The sequence below is a fragment of the Pelodiscus sinensis genome, chromosome 2 (genome assembly GCF_049634645.1).
Source record: "Pelodiscus sinensis isolate JC-2024 chromosome 2, ASM4963464v1, whole genome shotgun sequence".
Taxonomy (NCBI): Eukaryota; Metazoa; Chordata; order Testudines; family Trionychidae; genus Pelodiscus; species Pelodiscus sinensis.
This window is the reverse complement of record NC_134712.1, coordinates 139,800,870-139,817,501: the sequence shown is the minus strand read 5'-3', so window position 1 is coordinate 139,817,501 and position 16,632 is coordinate 139,800,870. Positions and strand designations below refer to the sequence as shown.

The 16,632-nt window shown below is 42.2% G+C and overlaps 2 protein-coding genes across 3 annotated transcripts in view; one reads left to right on the top strand and one right to left on the bottom strand.

Annotated features, from left to right (window-relative positions):
• TERT (telomerase reverse transcriptase) overlaps window positions 1–2,720 on the top strand; it is a 53,856-nt gene extending 51,136 nt beyond the window's left edge. The window contains exon 15 of one of the 2 annotated variants that reach the window (XR_012901816.1): window positions 1,417–2,720. Coding sequence is in view for 1 of the 2 variants with exons in the window: in XM_075921515.1 (XP_075777630.1) it covers window positions 1,417–1,520 (104 nt within the window). In the remaining variant the exon portion in view is untranslated. The remainder of the gene's footprint in view (window positions 1–1,416) is intronic. The other variant, XM_075921515.1, reaches the window with a different exon arrangement.
• A 13,226-nt stretch (window positions 2,721–15,946) lies between these two features.
• The window catches only part of LOC102447394 (sodium-dependent neutral amino acid transporter B(0)AT3), a 36,211-nt gene continuing 35,525 nt past the window's right edge, over window positions 15,947–16,632 (bottom strand). Inside the window, exon 12 of the mRNA XM_006137062.4 lies at window positions 15,947–16,227. Within this exon, the coding sequence (XP_006137124.3) occupies window positions 15,973–16,227 (255 nt within the window). The 3' untranslated portion in view covers window positions 15,947–15,972. The remainder of the gene's footprint in view (window positions 16,228–16,632) is intronic.

The window sequence follows — 16,632 nt, the reverse complement described above, 5'->3', positions numbered from 1 at the left end:
ATAATCTGACAGATCTTCAGGTGGTGGTCTTGTCACAGGCCAGCTCCTCAAGCCAAATTCACAGGGAAAGCCTGGAATTACATTACATACACAAATTCAATTCACATGCTAATGGACTCAATCATGATTTAAATTGGTGGGGACTTTATCACTGAAGGTGCTAACAACTTTCTGAGTGGTATCCTTCCTGTTTTAGCAATCTATCTATTGACTTTGATCTTTATCTGCTTAGGTTTAGCACCCATTCTCCAGATACTTAAAGAAAAAACAGGAAGGAGGGTGGGAGACAGTGCATCATTCTCTTCCCCGCCACTTTCCCTTCTCCTTTTTATTTTGAGTTTTCATATCCCCTACTCATAACTCAGGTCATCTGAAGAAGTCTACTGTGCCCACAAAAGCTCATGATACTGTCTACATGTTTTGTTAGTCTATAAAGTGATACCAAACCATTTATTGTTTTTTTCTGTAACAGACTAACTCAGCTATCCCCTGAAGCTCTTGAACAATATGTTAGGTATAGTGAGTTTGTCAGGTCTGATTGGAGTTGCTGTTACAGCACAGTGAACCCTTTGCAGTTGGTTTCTTAGGGCAGGAGTGGGCAATAATTTCTGAAGGGGGAGGCCACTTCACAAATTTCTGAAGTGGTTGTGGGCCACCCTAGAAGGGGCAGGGCTTCAGGTGGAAGGGACAGTGTGAGGAGGATTCCTGTACTCCTCTGCCTATGGATGCTGATTGGCCTAGGGGTGGGGAGAGTGCATAAAGTCTTTGCTCCCGCCGCCTAGCTCCTAGAGGGAACCGCTAGCTCCACCGTCGCCAGGTCTTGATTGGCCTGGAGAAGGAGAATGGCAGGGCTGCTGTGGGCTGGATCAACCAACTCTGTGGGCTAGATCCGGCCTGTGGAGGGTTTTTTGCCCATCCTTGGGGTAAGGGATTCAGGCGCAGAAGGGCCTGTGAGGTGAAGAAGGCAGTTGGGACCTGGGACATGGGATTGGGGTGCAGGGATTTGTCTTGTGACCTAGAGCAGGAGGGGTTTGTGACCTGGGGTAGGGGATTGGGGTGCAAGGTCTGGGAGGCTGGTATGGGCTCAGGAGGGGGCAGAGGGTTTGGGATTGGGTTATGTCTGGCCTGAGCAAAATACGGCCCACGGGCTGGATCCGGCCTGCAGAGGCAGCCCTTTTTTTCCTAACTTTTCTGACTTCTAATTTACTTATTCAGTAATGTTTTCCTAAACTCCAATGAATGAGAAAATCATTTCTTGCCAGCGTCTTAGTGGTTGGATGATAATTTTCAAAGTAATAACAGACATTTCTTTCCTGAAATTCACTATTAACATTATTCTACCATATCAGCAATTCGGAATATATTTTGATTATTAATTTATCTAAACGCTGGTTTATTTTTACAATGTCTTTGTAGGTGAATTGCAGTTATTTCAGAAAATCCCAAAGGCTACTATGCAGCTGCTGAAGACAGTGACAGAGCCAGCTCTTTGTAAAGACTTCAAAGCTATCATGGATTAATTGGTCAAATCAGGTTCTTTATAACTTTTGTAGGATAAGTAACAATTGTTGTGTTTAAAGAATTACTGACCAGTTGTTACTTTGTTATTAAAGCAAATTATATGTCCACAACAACTTTTATTTTTCCCTAGCTGTTTCTCTTCTGGCAGTGGTTTAACAAGACTTTCAGACAAATGGATTAGATTTCTTTGATGTGTCTGTTATATATGTTCTGCCCACTGTATCTGGCTGTAATGGCTGTATCCAATCAGAGACTTGATGACTAAAGTGATTCCCATCTTCATGATGAAGACTGCATTTATTTCTGAGCTTGCTTCATTGGTCACAGCTTTCTCTTCTGCTTTCTCTTTTAGTCTTCCTTTCTATAAAACTCCCTTATATCTCTTTGTATTTCACATTGCACTAGAAATAATTAAATTGTTGGGTAATTAGAAAGCGTTTGTTTTTCCTGGTATCTAATTCTACAATAATCTGCAACGTGATGTTGCCACGGCTGATGTTTAATTATACCAGTCTCAGACCTATGAGAGCATGACAAATGTAGGCCAAAAGTTTCAAAACTGAGACCATGAACATATTTTAATACTGAAGTTCTTTGAGGCAAGACCATTTTTTTATTTTGTGTTTGTACATTTTTTTTATCACAATGAGGTCCGGGCTGATAACTTGGCTCCTAGCCACAATGAAGATACAAATAATAAAGAAGTGGCCTGATTTTTTTCAGTAGTGCTGAGCACACGCTAAAATCATCAGGTATATAAACTGAAAAATAAGGTAGTTTTATATCCCCTCTCCCCACACACATACACAAATGGGAGTTCATGGTTAGATAGATTAGTCCTTTTTCTTTATCCTATCTCCTAAGTTCCTTAATGAAATTCCCTCTTGTTCAGAGGGTGAATATAAGGCTGTGCTCCACTTGCATCCCATCAAGCCTCACTTTAGTCCTCAAAGTAAAACTGAAGTGGTACCTTGTGCTGCCCTTCTAAAAGGAGTGAATCTTATCCAATGGTTCTGTTCTGATGGGCAAAGTGGGTATGTGTTTCAAATGTGTTAATTAAATTGATGACTGAGAATCCCTTTAATGCTTATTAAGATGCATGCTAATATAAGAACATAAGAACGGCCGTACTGGGTCAGACCAAAGGTCCTTCTAGCCCAGTATCCTGTCTACCGACAGTGGCCAGCACCAGGTGCCCCAGAGAGGGTGGACCGAAGACAATGATCAAGCGATTTGTCTCCTGCCATCTCTCTCCAGCCTCTGAAAAACAGAGGCCAAGGACACCATTTTATCCCCTGGCTAATAGCATTTTATGGACCTAACCTCCATGAAATTATCTAGTTTCTCTTTAAACTCTATTATAGTCCTAGCCTTCACAGCCTCCTCTGGCAAGGAGTTCCACAGGTTGACTACACACTGTGTGAAGAAGAACTTTCTTTTATTCGTTTTAAACCTGCTACCCATTAATTTCATTTGGTGTCCTCTAGCTCTTTTATTTAGGGACCTAATAAATAACTTTTCTTTATCGGCTCTCTCCACACCACTCATGATTTTATATACCTCTATCATATCCCCCCTCAGTCTCCTCTTTTCTAAACTGAAAAGTCCCAGTCGCTTTAACCTCTCCTCATATGGGACCCGCTCCAAACCCCTAATCATTTTAGTTGCCCTTTTCTGAACCCTTTCCAAGGCCAAAATATCTTTTTTGAGGTGAGGAGACCACATCTGTACACAGTATTCAAGATGTGGGCGTACCATAGTTTTATACAGGGGCAGTCAGATATTCTGGGTCTTATTTTCTATGCCTTTCCTAATAATTCCTAGCAACCTATTTGCCTTTTTGACCGCCGCTGCACTCTGTGTGGAAGTTTTCAGAGAACTGTCCATGATAACTCCAAGATCCCTTTCCTGATTTGTCGTAGCCAAATTAGCCCCCATCATACTGTACATATAGTTGGGGTTATTTTTCCCAATGTGCATTAGTTTACACTTATCCACATTAAATTTCATTTGCCATTTTGCTGCCCAATCACTGAGTTTGGTTAGATCTTCTTGGAGTCCCTCACAGTCTGCTTCTGTCTTGATTATCCTAAACAGTTTGGTATCATCCGTAAACTTTACTACCTCACTGCTTACCCCTTTCTCCAGATCATTTATGAATAAGTTGAAAAGGATTGGTCCCAGGACTGACCCTTGGGGTACACCACTAGTTACCCCTCTCTAATCTGAAAATTTACCATTTATTCCTACCCTTTGTTTCCTGTCTTTTAACCAGTTCGCAGTCCAAGAAAGGACCTTCCCTCTTATCCTATGGCCATGTAATTTACACAAGAGCCTTTGGTGAGGGACCTTGTCAAAGGCTTTCTGAAAATCCAAGTATACTATATCTACTGGATCCCCCTTATCCGCATGCTTGTTAACCCCTTCAAAGAACTCTAATAGATTAGTAAGACAGGATTTCCCTTTACAGGAACCATGTTGACTTTTGTCCAACAAATTATGTTCTTCTACATGCTTCACAATTTTATTCTTTACTATTGTTTTGACTAATTTGCCCGGTACTGAAGGTAGACTTACCGGTCTGTAATTGCCAGGATCGCCTCTAGAGCCCTTTTTAAATATTGGTGTCACGTTGGCTAACTTCCAGTCATTAGGTATGGAAGCCGATTTAAAGGATAGGTTACAAACCACAGATAATAGCTCAGCAATTTCCCATTTGAGTTCTTTTAGAACCCTTGGATGAATGCCATCTGGTCCCGGAGATTTGTTAACATTAAGTTTTTCTATTTGTTCCAAAACCTCCTCTAATGACACTTCAATCCGGGACAGTTCCTCAGATTCATCACCCACAAAGGATGGTGCAGATTCGGGAATCTCCCCAACGTCCTCAGCCGTGAAGACTGAAGCAAAGAAATCATTTAGTTTCCCCACAATGGCTTTATCATCCTTGATTGCTCCTTTTATAGCTCGATCATCTAGGGGACCCACAGGTTTTTTAGCAGGCTTCCTGCTTCTAATGTACTTAAAAAACATTTTGTTATTTCTTTTTGAGTTTTTGGCTAGCTGTTCCTCAAAATCTTTTTTTTTTGCTTTTCTTACTACATTTTTACACTTGATTTGACAGTGTTTATGTTCCTTTCTATTTATCTCACTAGGATTGGACTTCCAATTCTTAGAAGATACCTTTTTGTCCCTCACTGCTTCTTTTACATGGCGGTTGAGCCATGGTGACACTGTTTTAGGTCTCTTGCTATGTTTTTTAATTTGGGGTATACATTTAAGTTGGGCCTCTATTATGGTGTCTTTAAAAAGTTTCCATGCAGCTTTCAGGGATTTGGCTCTCGTCACTGTGCCTTTTAATTTCTGTTTAACTAACCTCCTCATTTTTGTGTAATTCCCCTTTTTGAAATTAAATGCCAGGGTGCTGGATTGCTGAGGTGTTCTTCCCACCACAGGAATGTTGAATGTTGTTATATTATGGTCAATATTCCCAAGCGGTCCTGTAACGGTTATTTCCTGGACCTGACCCTGCACTCCACTCAGGACTAAATCGAGAATTGCCTCTCCCCTTGTGGGTTTCTGCACCAGCTGCTCCAAGAAGCAGTCATTTAAGCCATTGAGAAATTTTATCTCCGCTTCTCTTCCTGAGGGGACATGTATCCAGTCAATATGGGGGTAATTAAAATCCCCCATTATTATAGAGTTCTCTATTTTGGTAGCCTCTCTAATTTCCCTCAGCATTTCAATGTCAGTATCGCTGTCCTGGTCAGGTGGTCGGTAATATATCCCTACTGCTAATTTCTTATTATTTCATTTGATTCTACATTATCTTTCACATACAGTGCCACTCCGCCACCCACCCAGCCTGCTCTATCCTTTCTATATATTTTATATCCCGGTATGATTGTGTCCCACAGATTTTCCTCATTCCACCAGGTTTCAGTGATGCCTATTATGTCAATCTCCTCATTTAATACGAGGTACTCTAGTTCACCCATCTTATTAGTCAGACTCCTAGCATTTGTGTAGAAGCACTTTAAAAATTTGCCACTGCTTATTTGTCTGCCCTTCCCTGATGCATTGGATTCTTTAGAATGCGGTTGTTTGTCTGCTCTGGCCCATGGTTTGTCCTCTCCCCTCCTCTCTTTCTGACTACAGCTTAGAGAATCTCTATCAATGGATTCTCCTCTAAGATAAGTCTCCCTCCGATTTACGTGCATCTCCGCACCAATCGGCTTTCCCCCATCTCTTAGTTTAAAAACTGCTCTACGGCCTTTTTAATGTTTAGTGCCAGCAGTCTGGTTCCACCCTGGTTTAGGTGGAGCCCATCCTTCCTGTATAGGCTCCCCCTCTCCCAGAAGTGTCCCAGTTCCTAATAAATCTAAACCCCTCTTCCCTACACCATCATCTCATCCACGCATTGAGACTCTGAAGCTCTGCCTGCCTACCTGGCCCTGCGCGTGGAACTGGAAGCATTTCCGAGAATGCCACCATAGCGGTCCTGGATTTCAGCCTAACTTTAGCCTCCAGGACATCTCTCCTACCCTTCCCTATGTCATTGGTACCAACATGTACCACGACCACCGGCTCCTCCCCAGCACTACACATAAGTCTATCTAGATGCCTCGAGAGATCCGCAACCTTCGCACCAGGCAGGCAAGTGACCATATGGTTCTCCCGGTCATCACAAACCCAACTATCTATGTTTCTAACGATCGAATCACCCACTACTAACACCTGCCTCTTCCTAACTGGCACTCCCTCCCCCTCAGAGATCTCCTCAGTGCGAGAGGATACCACAACATCCTCTGGGAGGAGGGTCCCAACTACGTGATTATTTCCCTCTGCTCCCATTGAATGCTCTGTTCCCTTGAGACTTTCATCCTCCTTAAGAGCACTGGGGCTCTGAGACTGGAGGTGGGACAGTACTACAGTGTCCCGGAAAGTTTCATCAACATAGCTCTCTGCCTCCCTTAGCTCCTCCAGTTCAGCCACCCTGGCCTCCAAAGCCCAAATTCGGTCTCTGAGGGTCAGGAGCTCCTTGCAACGAGTGCACACATACGCCACCCGCCCACGGGGCAGGTAATCATACATATTACACTCAACGCAATAAACAGGATAGCCCCCACTCTGCTGCTGGGCTTCTGTCTCCATTTTTCTAATGAATAAGTTTAAGTGTAAACTGGGATTCTCTTTAAACCTCTGGAATATAGATTTTAAGAGTTATATTTTTAAAAAGGTCCGAAGTCAGTAGTGCCCTCTAACCTCCCCCTCTAAACTCCCTCTCCAAACTCTCCTGTTAGCTGTTCCTGTTTGCAAGCTCCCTGGTTGCTGAGTCACCGGCTTATATAGCTCTGGTAGCCCCTCCCCCTGACTGAGGCTCAGCCAATTAACAGAGGCTTCTAGGTTTCAGACCTTTTAGAAGCTCCACAAGGGTCCCGTTTTTACTCCTCTTTTACCTGGAGAACTCCCTCTCCAAACTGTCCTGTTAGCTGTTCCTGGTTGCAAGTTGTATATATGTCTGAAGTTGTATTAATAGGGATGTCCTCACGCAACTGTAACTTACATTTATTATAAAAATACATATAGAAAGTACATTTCAGCTGTCTACAATCATTTACACAGTCTATACAAAGCAAGGGGTTATACCTATACATTTAATCGCTCCAAGAGCAGTAGGACCTTGAAAAAAGGTGGTCTGAATATCTAGTAATGAAAAGTACTATATAGAGCTCTGTATTATCATCTCCCAGAAACTGATATAGATAAATCAAGCAGTGGGTAAAACAAACACACAAACATCTTACTCTGACCCAAAAGGTGGAATTTTTGCAGACCTTTTCAACTCTATTAAAATGGCATGCACAATCCTATTGCTGGGCCACACAAGGGCCAGAGTCAGAGTTAGTGGTGCAAATTTTGGTGGTTTGGTCAAGAAGTTCCTCCAGTACAGCAGTCCCTATCTCTTCCGCCCTGCCCCAAAATTAAGGAACTTAAGATTCCTAGGGATGTCTAGGCAGAATATCTTGAAAACTGGCTATCATCACAGGGGCTGGAGTAGAGTTTGTGGTGAATGTTTGGGGTAATATGATCAAGAGATTCCCCTATATATGCCCCTCACTTACAATATGAGCTTTTAATTTCCACAGTGCTATAAAATCTATATGCATAGTGATGATATATTGAAAACTGATATGGCACAACAGAGACATAGTAGCCTTTTGGAGTTGAGACTTCTCAGAGCTATTATGTCTGGCAGTATTCTAGTCTGTATCTGGTCTAGTGCATATAGCCCTGTGTTCCAGACAAAGTCCCTTCTCTAAACACTCCTTCCAAGTGGAGTACTGCATCTGTGGCTCCCTTCCATTCCCCCTTGCTACTTCCAGCTGGTAAATGTGCTTGTCACTTATCTTTTTCCTTCATCCCCATAGCCTCATATATAGAAAATGTCTTGAAAACTGGTTTATCACAACAGGTTGAGGACAGTTTTTGCACCCATCCCTTTGCCCTTGATTGTAATGGAGGCCACTGAGAATGCAAAACAGAGCAGAGTGACACTGAAAAGAAGCTGAAGAGACTAGCTTTATATGGCAGGAAAGCCTGTTCCTCACAAGCCTCCACTTTCATCTTGCTAACTATCAAACTGTGTTTTCAAGGTAGGATTTCAATATCCCCAAACTATTCTTAACCTTCTATGACAAATTGCCATCAGATTTCAGGAAGGAATTCCTGTCTTTGGCTGCTGACTGGCTGCAGATAGCTAAAGCTAATCTGCAGACTGCATTGGATGTAGCAGATACTGCCTTTCACACCTCAGAATGGCTGCAAGGTCTGGCTTCCCCAGAGAAGTTCAGGCTCTGGTGGAAAAACTCCTTTTCAATGGAGCAGAAGTGCACAGTATGAAGACAGCTCTCACCATCCTCTTTCCACTAGAGGTCCTCAGCATTACCTGGGAAGAAACAACATTTCCATAGCTTTCCACAGCAACTCAGCCGCTCTTCTTCCCTCCCTCGCCCCTCAGAAGCATTACTTTTTGAGGGGCAGTCAGGAAATGCAAATTATTTTTATGGTTTTCAGAGCTAACTCCCCACTTTGGGAATCACTCTTCCCTTTTTGGGGCAAGTGTGGTCTTGTATCAACTTACTCTCAATGGGTTTTGGATATTCTAGTCTAGGGGTCTACAACTATGGCTTTTGAGCCAAATATGCTCAGAATGGAACCAAATATGGCTCTTTTGTCATTCCCAAAGTGCCTACAACTTTTTGAATTAAAATGAAAAATTAATTCAAAATTTTAAAAACATGTAATTACTCATGTTGCTTTAATGCATGTAGTAAACCTGAACTTGATCAGTTAGATACAAACTTTAAAGAAATGTGTGAAAAGACACAGCAAAAGAAGTCTTGTTAAATAAAGTCCTTGAGTATAACGTTTCATTTATGCTTTTATTAATCATGTCAATTAGCAATAATATTAAGTTGTATATTTGCAGTCATGTAAATGGGCATTCTTATACTAACTCTTTGTTGATCGCTTGTTCTGAATTTTGATGTAGTTTGGCTCTTTGGTTTGAAAAGGTTTCTGACCACTGCTCTAAACATTGGGTTACTCTGTACATCTCCTTTTTGTCTCTGTCTCCAATTCCCCTTTCCTGCTCCTCTTCATGGAGCACTCTCACATGAATATTTTACAAGAGATTCTGTCAGAGCAATAGAGCAGATCCCACTGCAATCTGAAGGAAAGAATTTCTCCAGTCTTCATCATCTCAAAGAAAAAAAAGAAAAGTACAGTAAAACTCCGATGGTCCAGCATCTGACGGTCCGGCACTCCTGATGGCCTTGGCACCATCAGGAACCCAGAAGTGCTCCGGGCAGCCGGACCATTGAAGCTGCTCTGCCCCCAGCTTCCCTGATTCAGCCGCTGCTAAAACTGACCAGCGCTGAATCCGGGAAGCAGGGGTAGAACAGCTGGAGTGCTGCCGGGTAGGTCTAGTAGCGCTGCCCCTCGGGACTGCGGGACCAACCCAGCAGCACCCCAGCTGTCCCGGATTCAGCCGCTGCTGAAATTGACCAGCGGCTGACTCCAGGAAGCCCGAGACAGCTGCTCTGCCCCAGCTTCCTGGAATCAGTCGCTGGTCAGTTTCAGCAGCAGCTGACTTGGGTACACCTGGGACAGAGCAGCTGGGGTGCTGCTGGGTTGGTCCCCGCAGCGCCGAGGTTTGGCGCTACCAGACCAACCCAGCAGCGCCCCAGCTGCTCTGTCCCAGGCGTCCCGATTCAGCCGCTGCTGAAACTGACCAGGGCTGACTCCAGGAAGCTGGGGCAGAGCAGCTCTGTCTCGGGCTTCCTGGAGTCAGCCGCTGGTCAATTTCAGCAGCGGCTGAATCCGGGACAGCTGGGGTGCTGCTGGGTTGGTCCCGCAGTCCCGAGGGGCAGCGCTACTAGACCTACCCGGCAGCACTCCAGCTGTTCTACCAGGAAGCCCGGGGCAGAGCAGCTCTGCCTCTGGCTTTCTGGAGTCAGCTGCTGATCAGTTTCAGCAGCGGCTGACTTGGGGACACCTGGGGCAGAGCAGCTGGGGTGTTGCCGGGTTGGTCCAGTAGCGCCGAGGAGCGGCGCTGCGGGACCAACCCGTCAGCACCCCAGCTGCTCTGCCCCAGGCATCCCCAAGAGCAGCTGGGGTGCTGACGGGTTTGTCTTGCGGCGCCAAGGGTCGGCGCTACCGGACCAACCCGGCAGCATCCCAGCTGCTCTGCTGCAGGCGTCCCAATTCAGCTGCTGCTGAACTGACCAGCAGCGGCTGAATCGGGAACTCCTGGGGCAGAGCTAGACTATCAGAAAGGAGGGCTATGAGGGGGTCTGGGGTAGCATCCCCGCACCCCACCCCAGATCCCTCATAGCCTCCCCTTCTGATAGTCCGGCATATCTGATAATCCGGCACCCCCTGAGTCCTAACGGTGCCGGATTATCGGAAGTTTACTGTAGATGGCAACCAGTTTTGGACATGTACTTAAAGTACCTGAGAATGCTAGTATCTGTCAGGGAAGTAACAGAAAGCACGCAAGTTGAAAATAATTCACTTAATAATGCCCGCTATTGACTAAGAGTGAGCAGTCTGTTACAAAAGGATTTGCATAAAAGGGTGGAGGGGGGGCAGCATTTGCAATACAGCAGATCAGGAATACTGCTGAAATCCCTTAACATGTTTTGATCAGTCTCTTAACATTGTGTTAAAGCAGGCATGTCCAAAGTCCGGCCCGCGGGCCAATTGCGGCCCGTGTTCCGATTTAATACGGCCCCCGCTTTCTCCCCCTCTCCTGGCTCCCCGGCGCAATTTTGAACTGGCGCGCCCAGCGCGCCGCTTCCGGCCACGCCGCCACCGCCGCCACCCATGGCCTCCGCGGTCCTAGAGCCTGCCCTGTAGGGCACGTCCGCAGCCCCGCTCCCCCGCTCGGCTGCGGGTTCGCCCTGCGCCCGGGCCGCCGTGAGGCCGGCGTGCCCTGCGCTCTCCGCCCACCTCCGGCCCTGCGGGCCCTCCGCCTTAGGGCTGAGAGTGCGGGGACAGCCCTCACACATGTTCACTTCTTCAGATCTGGCCCTCTTTGAAAAAAGTTTGGACACCCCTGTGTTAAAGCAACATGTAGGCTTGATAAGTTAGTTATCATATTTGTTATTCTTTTAGTTAAATTAAACGGTGTCTTAGTTCAGCCAGACAATTGTAGAAAGGTATCTAACCAAGGGAAAGTATATTTCAATGTAAGCTCTCCAAGATACATCAGGATGCCACATACCGTATATGCTCTTTATCCAACTGGTCTGTTTCTATGAAGTGCTGCATGCTGGGACAGAGAAACAAAGGACCCCAGAACAGGGTAGGCACAGGCTGAAGCTAGAGAATAGTAGACAGTGGTATCTTATTTCTGTACATAATGAATAATCTTAATATAACAGGTTTTGTGATGAAATCGGCTCATCGATAAGATGCTATATTGTGTATAGCCATTGTCATGTGTGCTATCAGACTGCTAAAAATCCCTACAGCAAGAATAGACAAGTGTGTTCCTGTTCTTCACAAGCTCTATATAACTCAGCACAGAAATAATGGGTCAGTTTTTCTGGGCAGATGCGTTTCTCCTCATATCACATGGAGACCTGTGGCAATTTTATAGATGTAATTCATTTACTAGGCAACACAGCTGTCCCTGCCACAATGAAGGGCAGTTGGCGTGCATGAAGATAAATGACAGATTACATTTCCAACTCAACCCCACCTTCAATCACAGAAGAAGGCTTCTGATAAAGAGGGGAAGTGAAAGCAGCCAATAAAAAATAAACAAGTGAAGAATAAAATAGCAATGAGTGCCGATTCAGAGGTAAGAAAATGCAGATGATAGGTAAGGGAAACTAAAGTTATGAATGAAATGTCTGTGCCCAGTAGGACTAAATACAATCAGAAGGAATTCTCAGGTATATATCAGGAACAAATGAAATTCCAGCCAATTAATAGGTATTATACTGGAAAAGGATGGCAAACTTCTCTATGATATAGTAAAACCAGAAGTGTATTCTGTATTTTGAAAGAAGCAGAATGACTATTCACATCTTCCATTGACAACTAAATACTTTCTAGTCTATCAGTAACTAGGAAGGGTGATAAACAGTAACTATTATAGTTAAACATTTGGCAAGATTCAATAACTTGCACCCAGGAATATTAAAAGGTCTCTAAACCATTATAGTTGATTTTTAACAAGTGTTGGAATACAGTACCAGAAAAGTTCTAAGGAACTGAAAAAAGAAGCTAGTATTGGGTCTATATTTCTTGAGAGTAAATGGAATGAAATGAGACACCTAGGCCCATTAGCTTGATGTCAGTCCTGGGGAAAATCAGAGATCGATATGTAACACCATCAGTAAAGAATTAAAGGATGATAACATGATCAATGCTAGTAAACATGATTTTACATAAAATAGGGCATGTCAAACTAACAGCATGAAATGCAACATTTGTGGCTAGATCCTCAGACTCAGCTTTACTACACCGTGGGGCCAGAGAACAAACAAGAGTCGTTTTATAATCTAGTGGTAGGGAACTCATCTTGAATATGGAAGATCCAGGTTCAAATTATTATTCCAATGATCTTTTAATTATTTATACACACAGATTCAACAGGAACAGATTCGATAGGAGTCCTCGTGAGAGCCAGAGCCCAATGCTTAGGTCGCATTCTGGAAAAGTGGGTTCAAATCCCTGCCTCAAGTAGTGCAGAGGAGTCATTTAAACTTGTTTGTCCTCATCCTGGTTCTAACCAGTGGGCTAAAAGCTATCCAGGGGATGTTCTCCAGCAGGGTTTGTGAGTGGCACCCCAGCTTTTAGTCAGCCTTTAAGAATAGCTATTGAATCAGGGCCCACTGGCTAGAATGTCCTGGGAAGACCTAGTCTGTGAATTGTCCTGGAACTTAGGTGTAAGGTAAGTGCTGGGCACCAGGATTTCTCTGGCACATGCACAGTGGTATACTTTTAGGCAACTTTATTGGCAGGAATTTTCATAGATTCCAAGCTCAGAAAGGACCACTGTGATCATCTAGTCTGACTTCCTATATAACACAGGCCATAGAACTTCCCCCCCAAATAATTCCTATTTGAACTAGAACACATGTTTAAAAAAGTCAGTCTTGATTTAAGAATTGTCAGTAATGCAGAATCCACCACAACCCTTGGTAAATTGTTCCAATGGTTAAATACCCTAACAGTCAAAAATTTAGACCTTATTTCCAATTTGAATTTGTCTGTTTCCAATTTGGATCATGTTATATCTTGCCTGATAGACTGTAGAGCCTATTATTTTGTTCCCTGTGTTGGCACTTACAGACTGACAAATCACACTTTACCCCTGTCTTTGGTAATCTAAATAGTTTGAATTCCTTGCTTGCATCTATTACTATAAGGCCTTATCTAATTCTTTAATCTTTTTCTGAACCTCTTCAGTTTCTTGAATCGTGGGCACCAGAACTGGACACAGTATTCCAGCAGTGGTAGCACCAATGCCACATACAGAGGTAAAATAAACTATTTATTCTTACCCAGTATCCCCCTGTTTATGTATCTGAGGCTTGCATTGGCCCTTTTGGCTACAGTGACACACTGGAAACTCATGTTTAAGTAATTAATTAGTTTGACACCTCTAAATCTTTTTGATGGTCACTGCCTCCCAATATGTTTATAAACAGACAAGTAAAGGAATATGTAAATGTTTTCCCTGCACAATTGATAATGTTTTCCATAAGTAGTCAGATATTTGGGTTTTTTAGATGCTAAATAGATAACTTATAAAATAATATATTAATGAAACACTGCTGATCGAGATGGTCATTGAAAGAGTTCATGCTGCATGTACTTGTAAACCCTTATAAATTCTACTATTCTGTGTCATAATGTATCTTTACTTGACTATTGTGTGCATAAATGGTTTTCATAGACTATTTTTACATACATAGTACTGTAAGAGCACACATATCTATGATTATAGAAAAATTGCCCTTTTAAGATTCAAAAGTTTCCAACTTTATATTGTTCACTGTTGGATAAAAATTTTATCTTATGAAATCTTTTTGATGGGTTTTTGTTCTTCATAGTAGCTCATTTGGTTTCCACCTTTGAAAGTGTAATTTAGAGTAGACAATTATGTGCATTACTTCTGATTTTTTTTTTATGTTCACTTGTTTTTGCCCCCAATTTCCACTTAGTGAAATTACAGTTCAAGGCTGCTGAGAGTTTGTAAAAATAATTTAAAAAATTGAATTCTTGTTCATCTCATTTTCATGTTTTGGACATTACTAATATAACAAAAACCATGGCTTTAGTGACTAAGTCAAATAGAAACATTTTTCCATAGTCCCCATATCTTACTGAATGGAACAGCTGTGATACTATTCCATTTGAGAAAACGGTGGATGGAAATACTTCATGCTTCAATTAATTTGGGAAATTATTTTTACAACTGGGAAAAATCATTATATACAGTCACCATCAAAGTGCAATACCTTTCTGTGTCCCTAGGTGAAGTTACCGGATCTTTCTTTCTTGCAGTTTGTCAGTAGGGTCATTTAATGTTTCTTTTATGGGATTTCACTCTGAGGTGGCAAACACTTCTGAATAGAGGCCAGTAGAGTGCTTTTGTAAAGAAATGTGCAGTGTTTGCAAATTGACAGATCTGATTCTAATAATGTCTATTTAACAAAACTTCTTATGATCAGAATAGATTTATACTTGATAAAAGTCCATTTTAGACTCATTGCTATCCTTTTAATTAATATTTTCTAAAATCCCACATTAGCAAGATACTTTAGCACACATGCCTAAATTTATTAAATATGTTGGAGCAGAAGTATCAAAATTCATCATCTCTGTCAGGTTACAAGATCAGAAATTGAGACAAAATGCTATTTTGGATTCATTCTATAAAGCAATAATACAATCCTAAGAACTCCTACAACATTAGTTAAGAAAATGCAGTGTGTCCACACTTCTTCAAGATTGGAGTATGGTACAGGAAATGAATTTAATGATACAATGACTGTAAGTACTATGCCTATGTTTCTGGAGCAAATAAATGGTTTTCATTTGAATCTATAAAACCTGATGGTGTGCCAAGACCACAAGACAATATAAAACTAAATAACCCTTTGATGATCATATCTATATTTAATTTAAGTATAGTTTCATTTTTCATTGGTAATATTTTATTTTGCTTCTTGGAACTCCTACAGATTTAATCTTCTATAGTATAGTTGCATAGAATGCTTTACAAGAATTAGCATATGTTCAACACAGAGAATCTTTAACACAAAAAGTTTACATTTGATGCCTGCAGGTAAGTGCAGTCCCTGGTCTGAGCTGTAGGTGTTTGTTATTGCTGATAGCATTTAGGAACAGATAAGTTTTGATAAGAGAGGAAAAGAAAGAGTTGGAGGGAGCGTGGCATATGATAATTATCAAAGAGCACCAAGTATTAAGGCTGACTGGGAAGAAGAAGATGACAATGGATAAAAGAGGCCAAGGGAACAGCCTCAAACTTGTGTGGTAAGTAAGGAGCAAGAGGAGGTTTGTAGAAGGAAAAAGATTTAACTGGAAACAAAAACTGTGCAGCTGTTTGAAAATGAGAGGAAATACTTGACATGTATACTGTGGAAAACGTGCAGTACTGACCATTTATAGTTCTCTGAAAAAAAATTGTTCAGTTAAAATATAGGGTATTGTACCCAAATCGATTAATATGGGTGCTAATATCTCAATGCTATCTTTTAATTGTCAGTACTGTAATTATGTGTATGGGCAGAAAATGACCTATTAGAAATCGAGACGAGGAGAAATATTAGAGAATAAGGAGATACAGACAGTATTTTGAAGAAAAATACTGATGATGTTAATGTCTAACAATAAAAATCACATTTATTTTTGTTGATTTATAGTTAGGGTGAATACATATTCTTGACCATTATAAAAAGCATTATCATTTTCCTGAGGTGCCATTGAAAGTGTGTTCACAGGGTTTAAGTCCTTCCTTTTTCTCCTTCCTAGCACTCTTTTGATTAGATGATAGAATGCTACCGTAGGTATGGATATACAAGGGATGACTACCAACAACACACAGATTGCCAGTATCCAAGCTGGATAGTCTTTCTCCTCCTTCATGGGAAAACCTTCCTATGGAGATAAAAATAAATAAAATCAATAACAAGAAGGTATCATTACTCTCTGCATCAATCTTACTATATGTTTTAGAAATGTGTTTCTGTCAATTTTTCCATCTGTCTGAGAGTCCATTTGGTCAAGAACTCCTCCTAAATGGTAAGAGCTAGGACTACCAAATTTGATATGTAGCTTCCTCTTACCTAACTTAAAGCAAGATCAGAGTTTGGGTGTGCCAGGACAATGGGATCTGCCTGGAATTCAGTTGTTTCTCATAAAATGGAAAGGGAGTGTTCTTGTAGGAGACACAGTTGTACTACAATATGACCACCGGGGGAGAGGAGGGGGAAGACGCACGGGCAGGGCAGCAAGGGGCCAGAGATGGGGACTGGAACAGCTATAATACCATTAAGCCTGAAA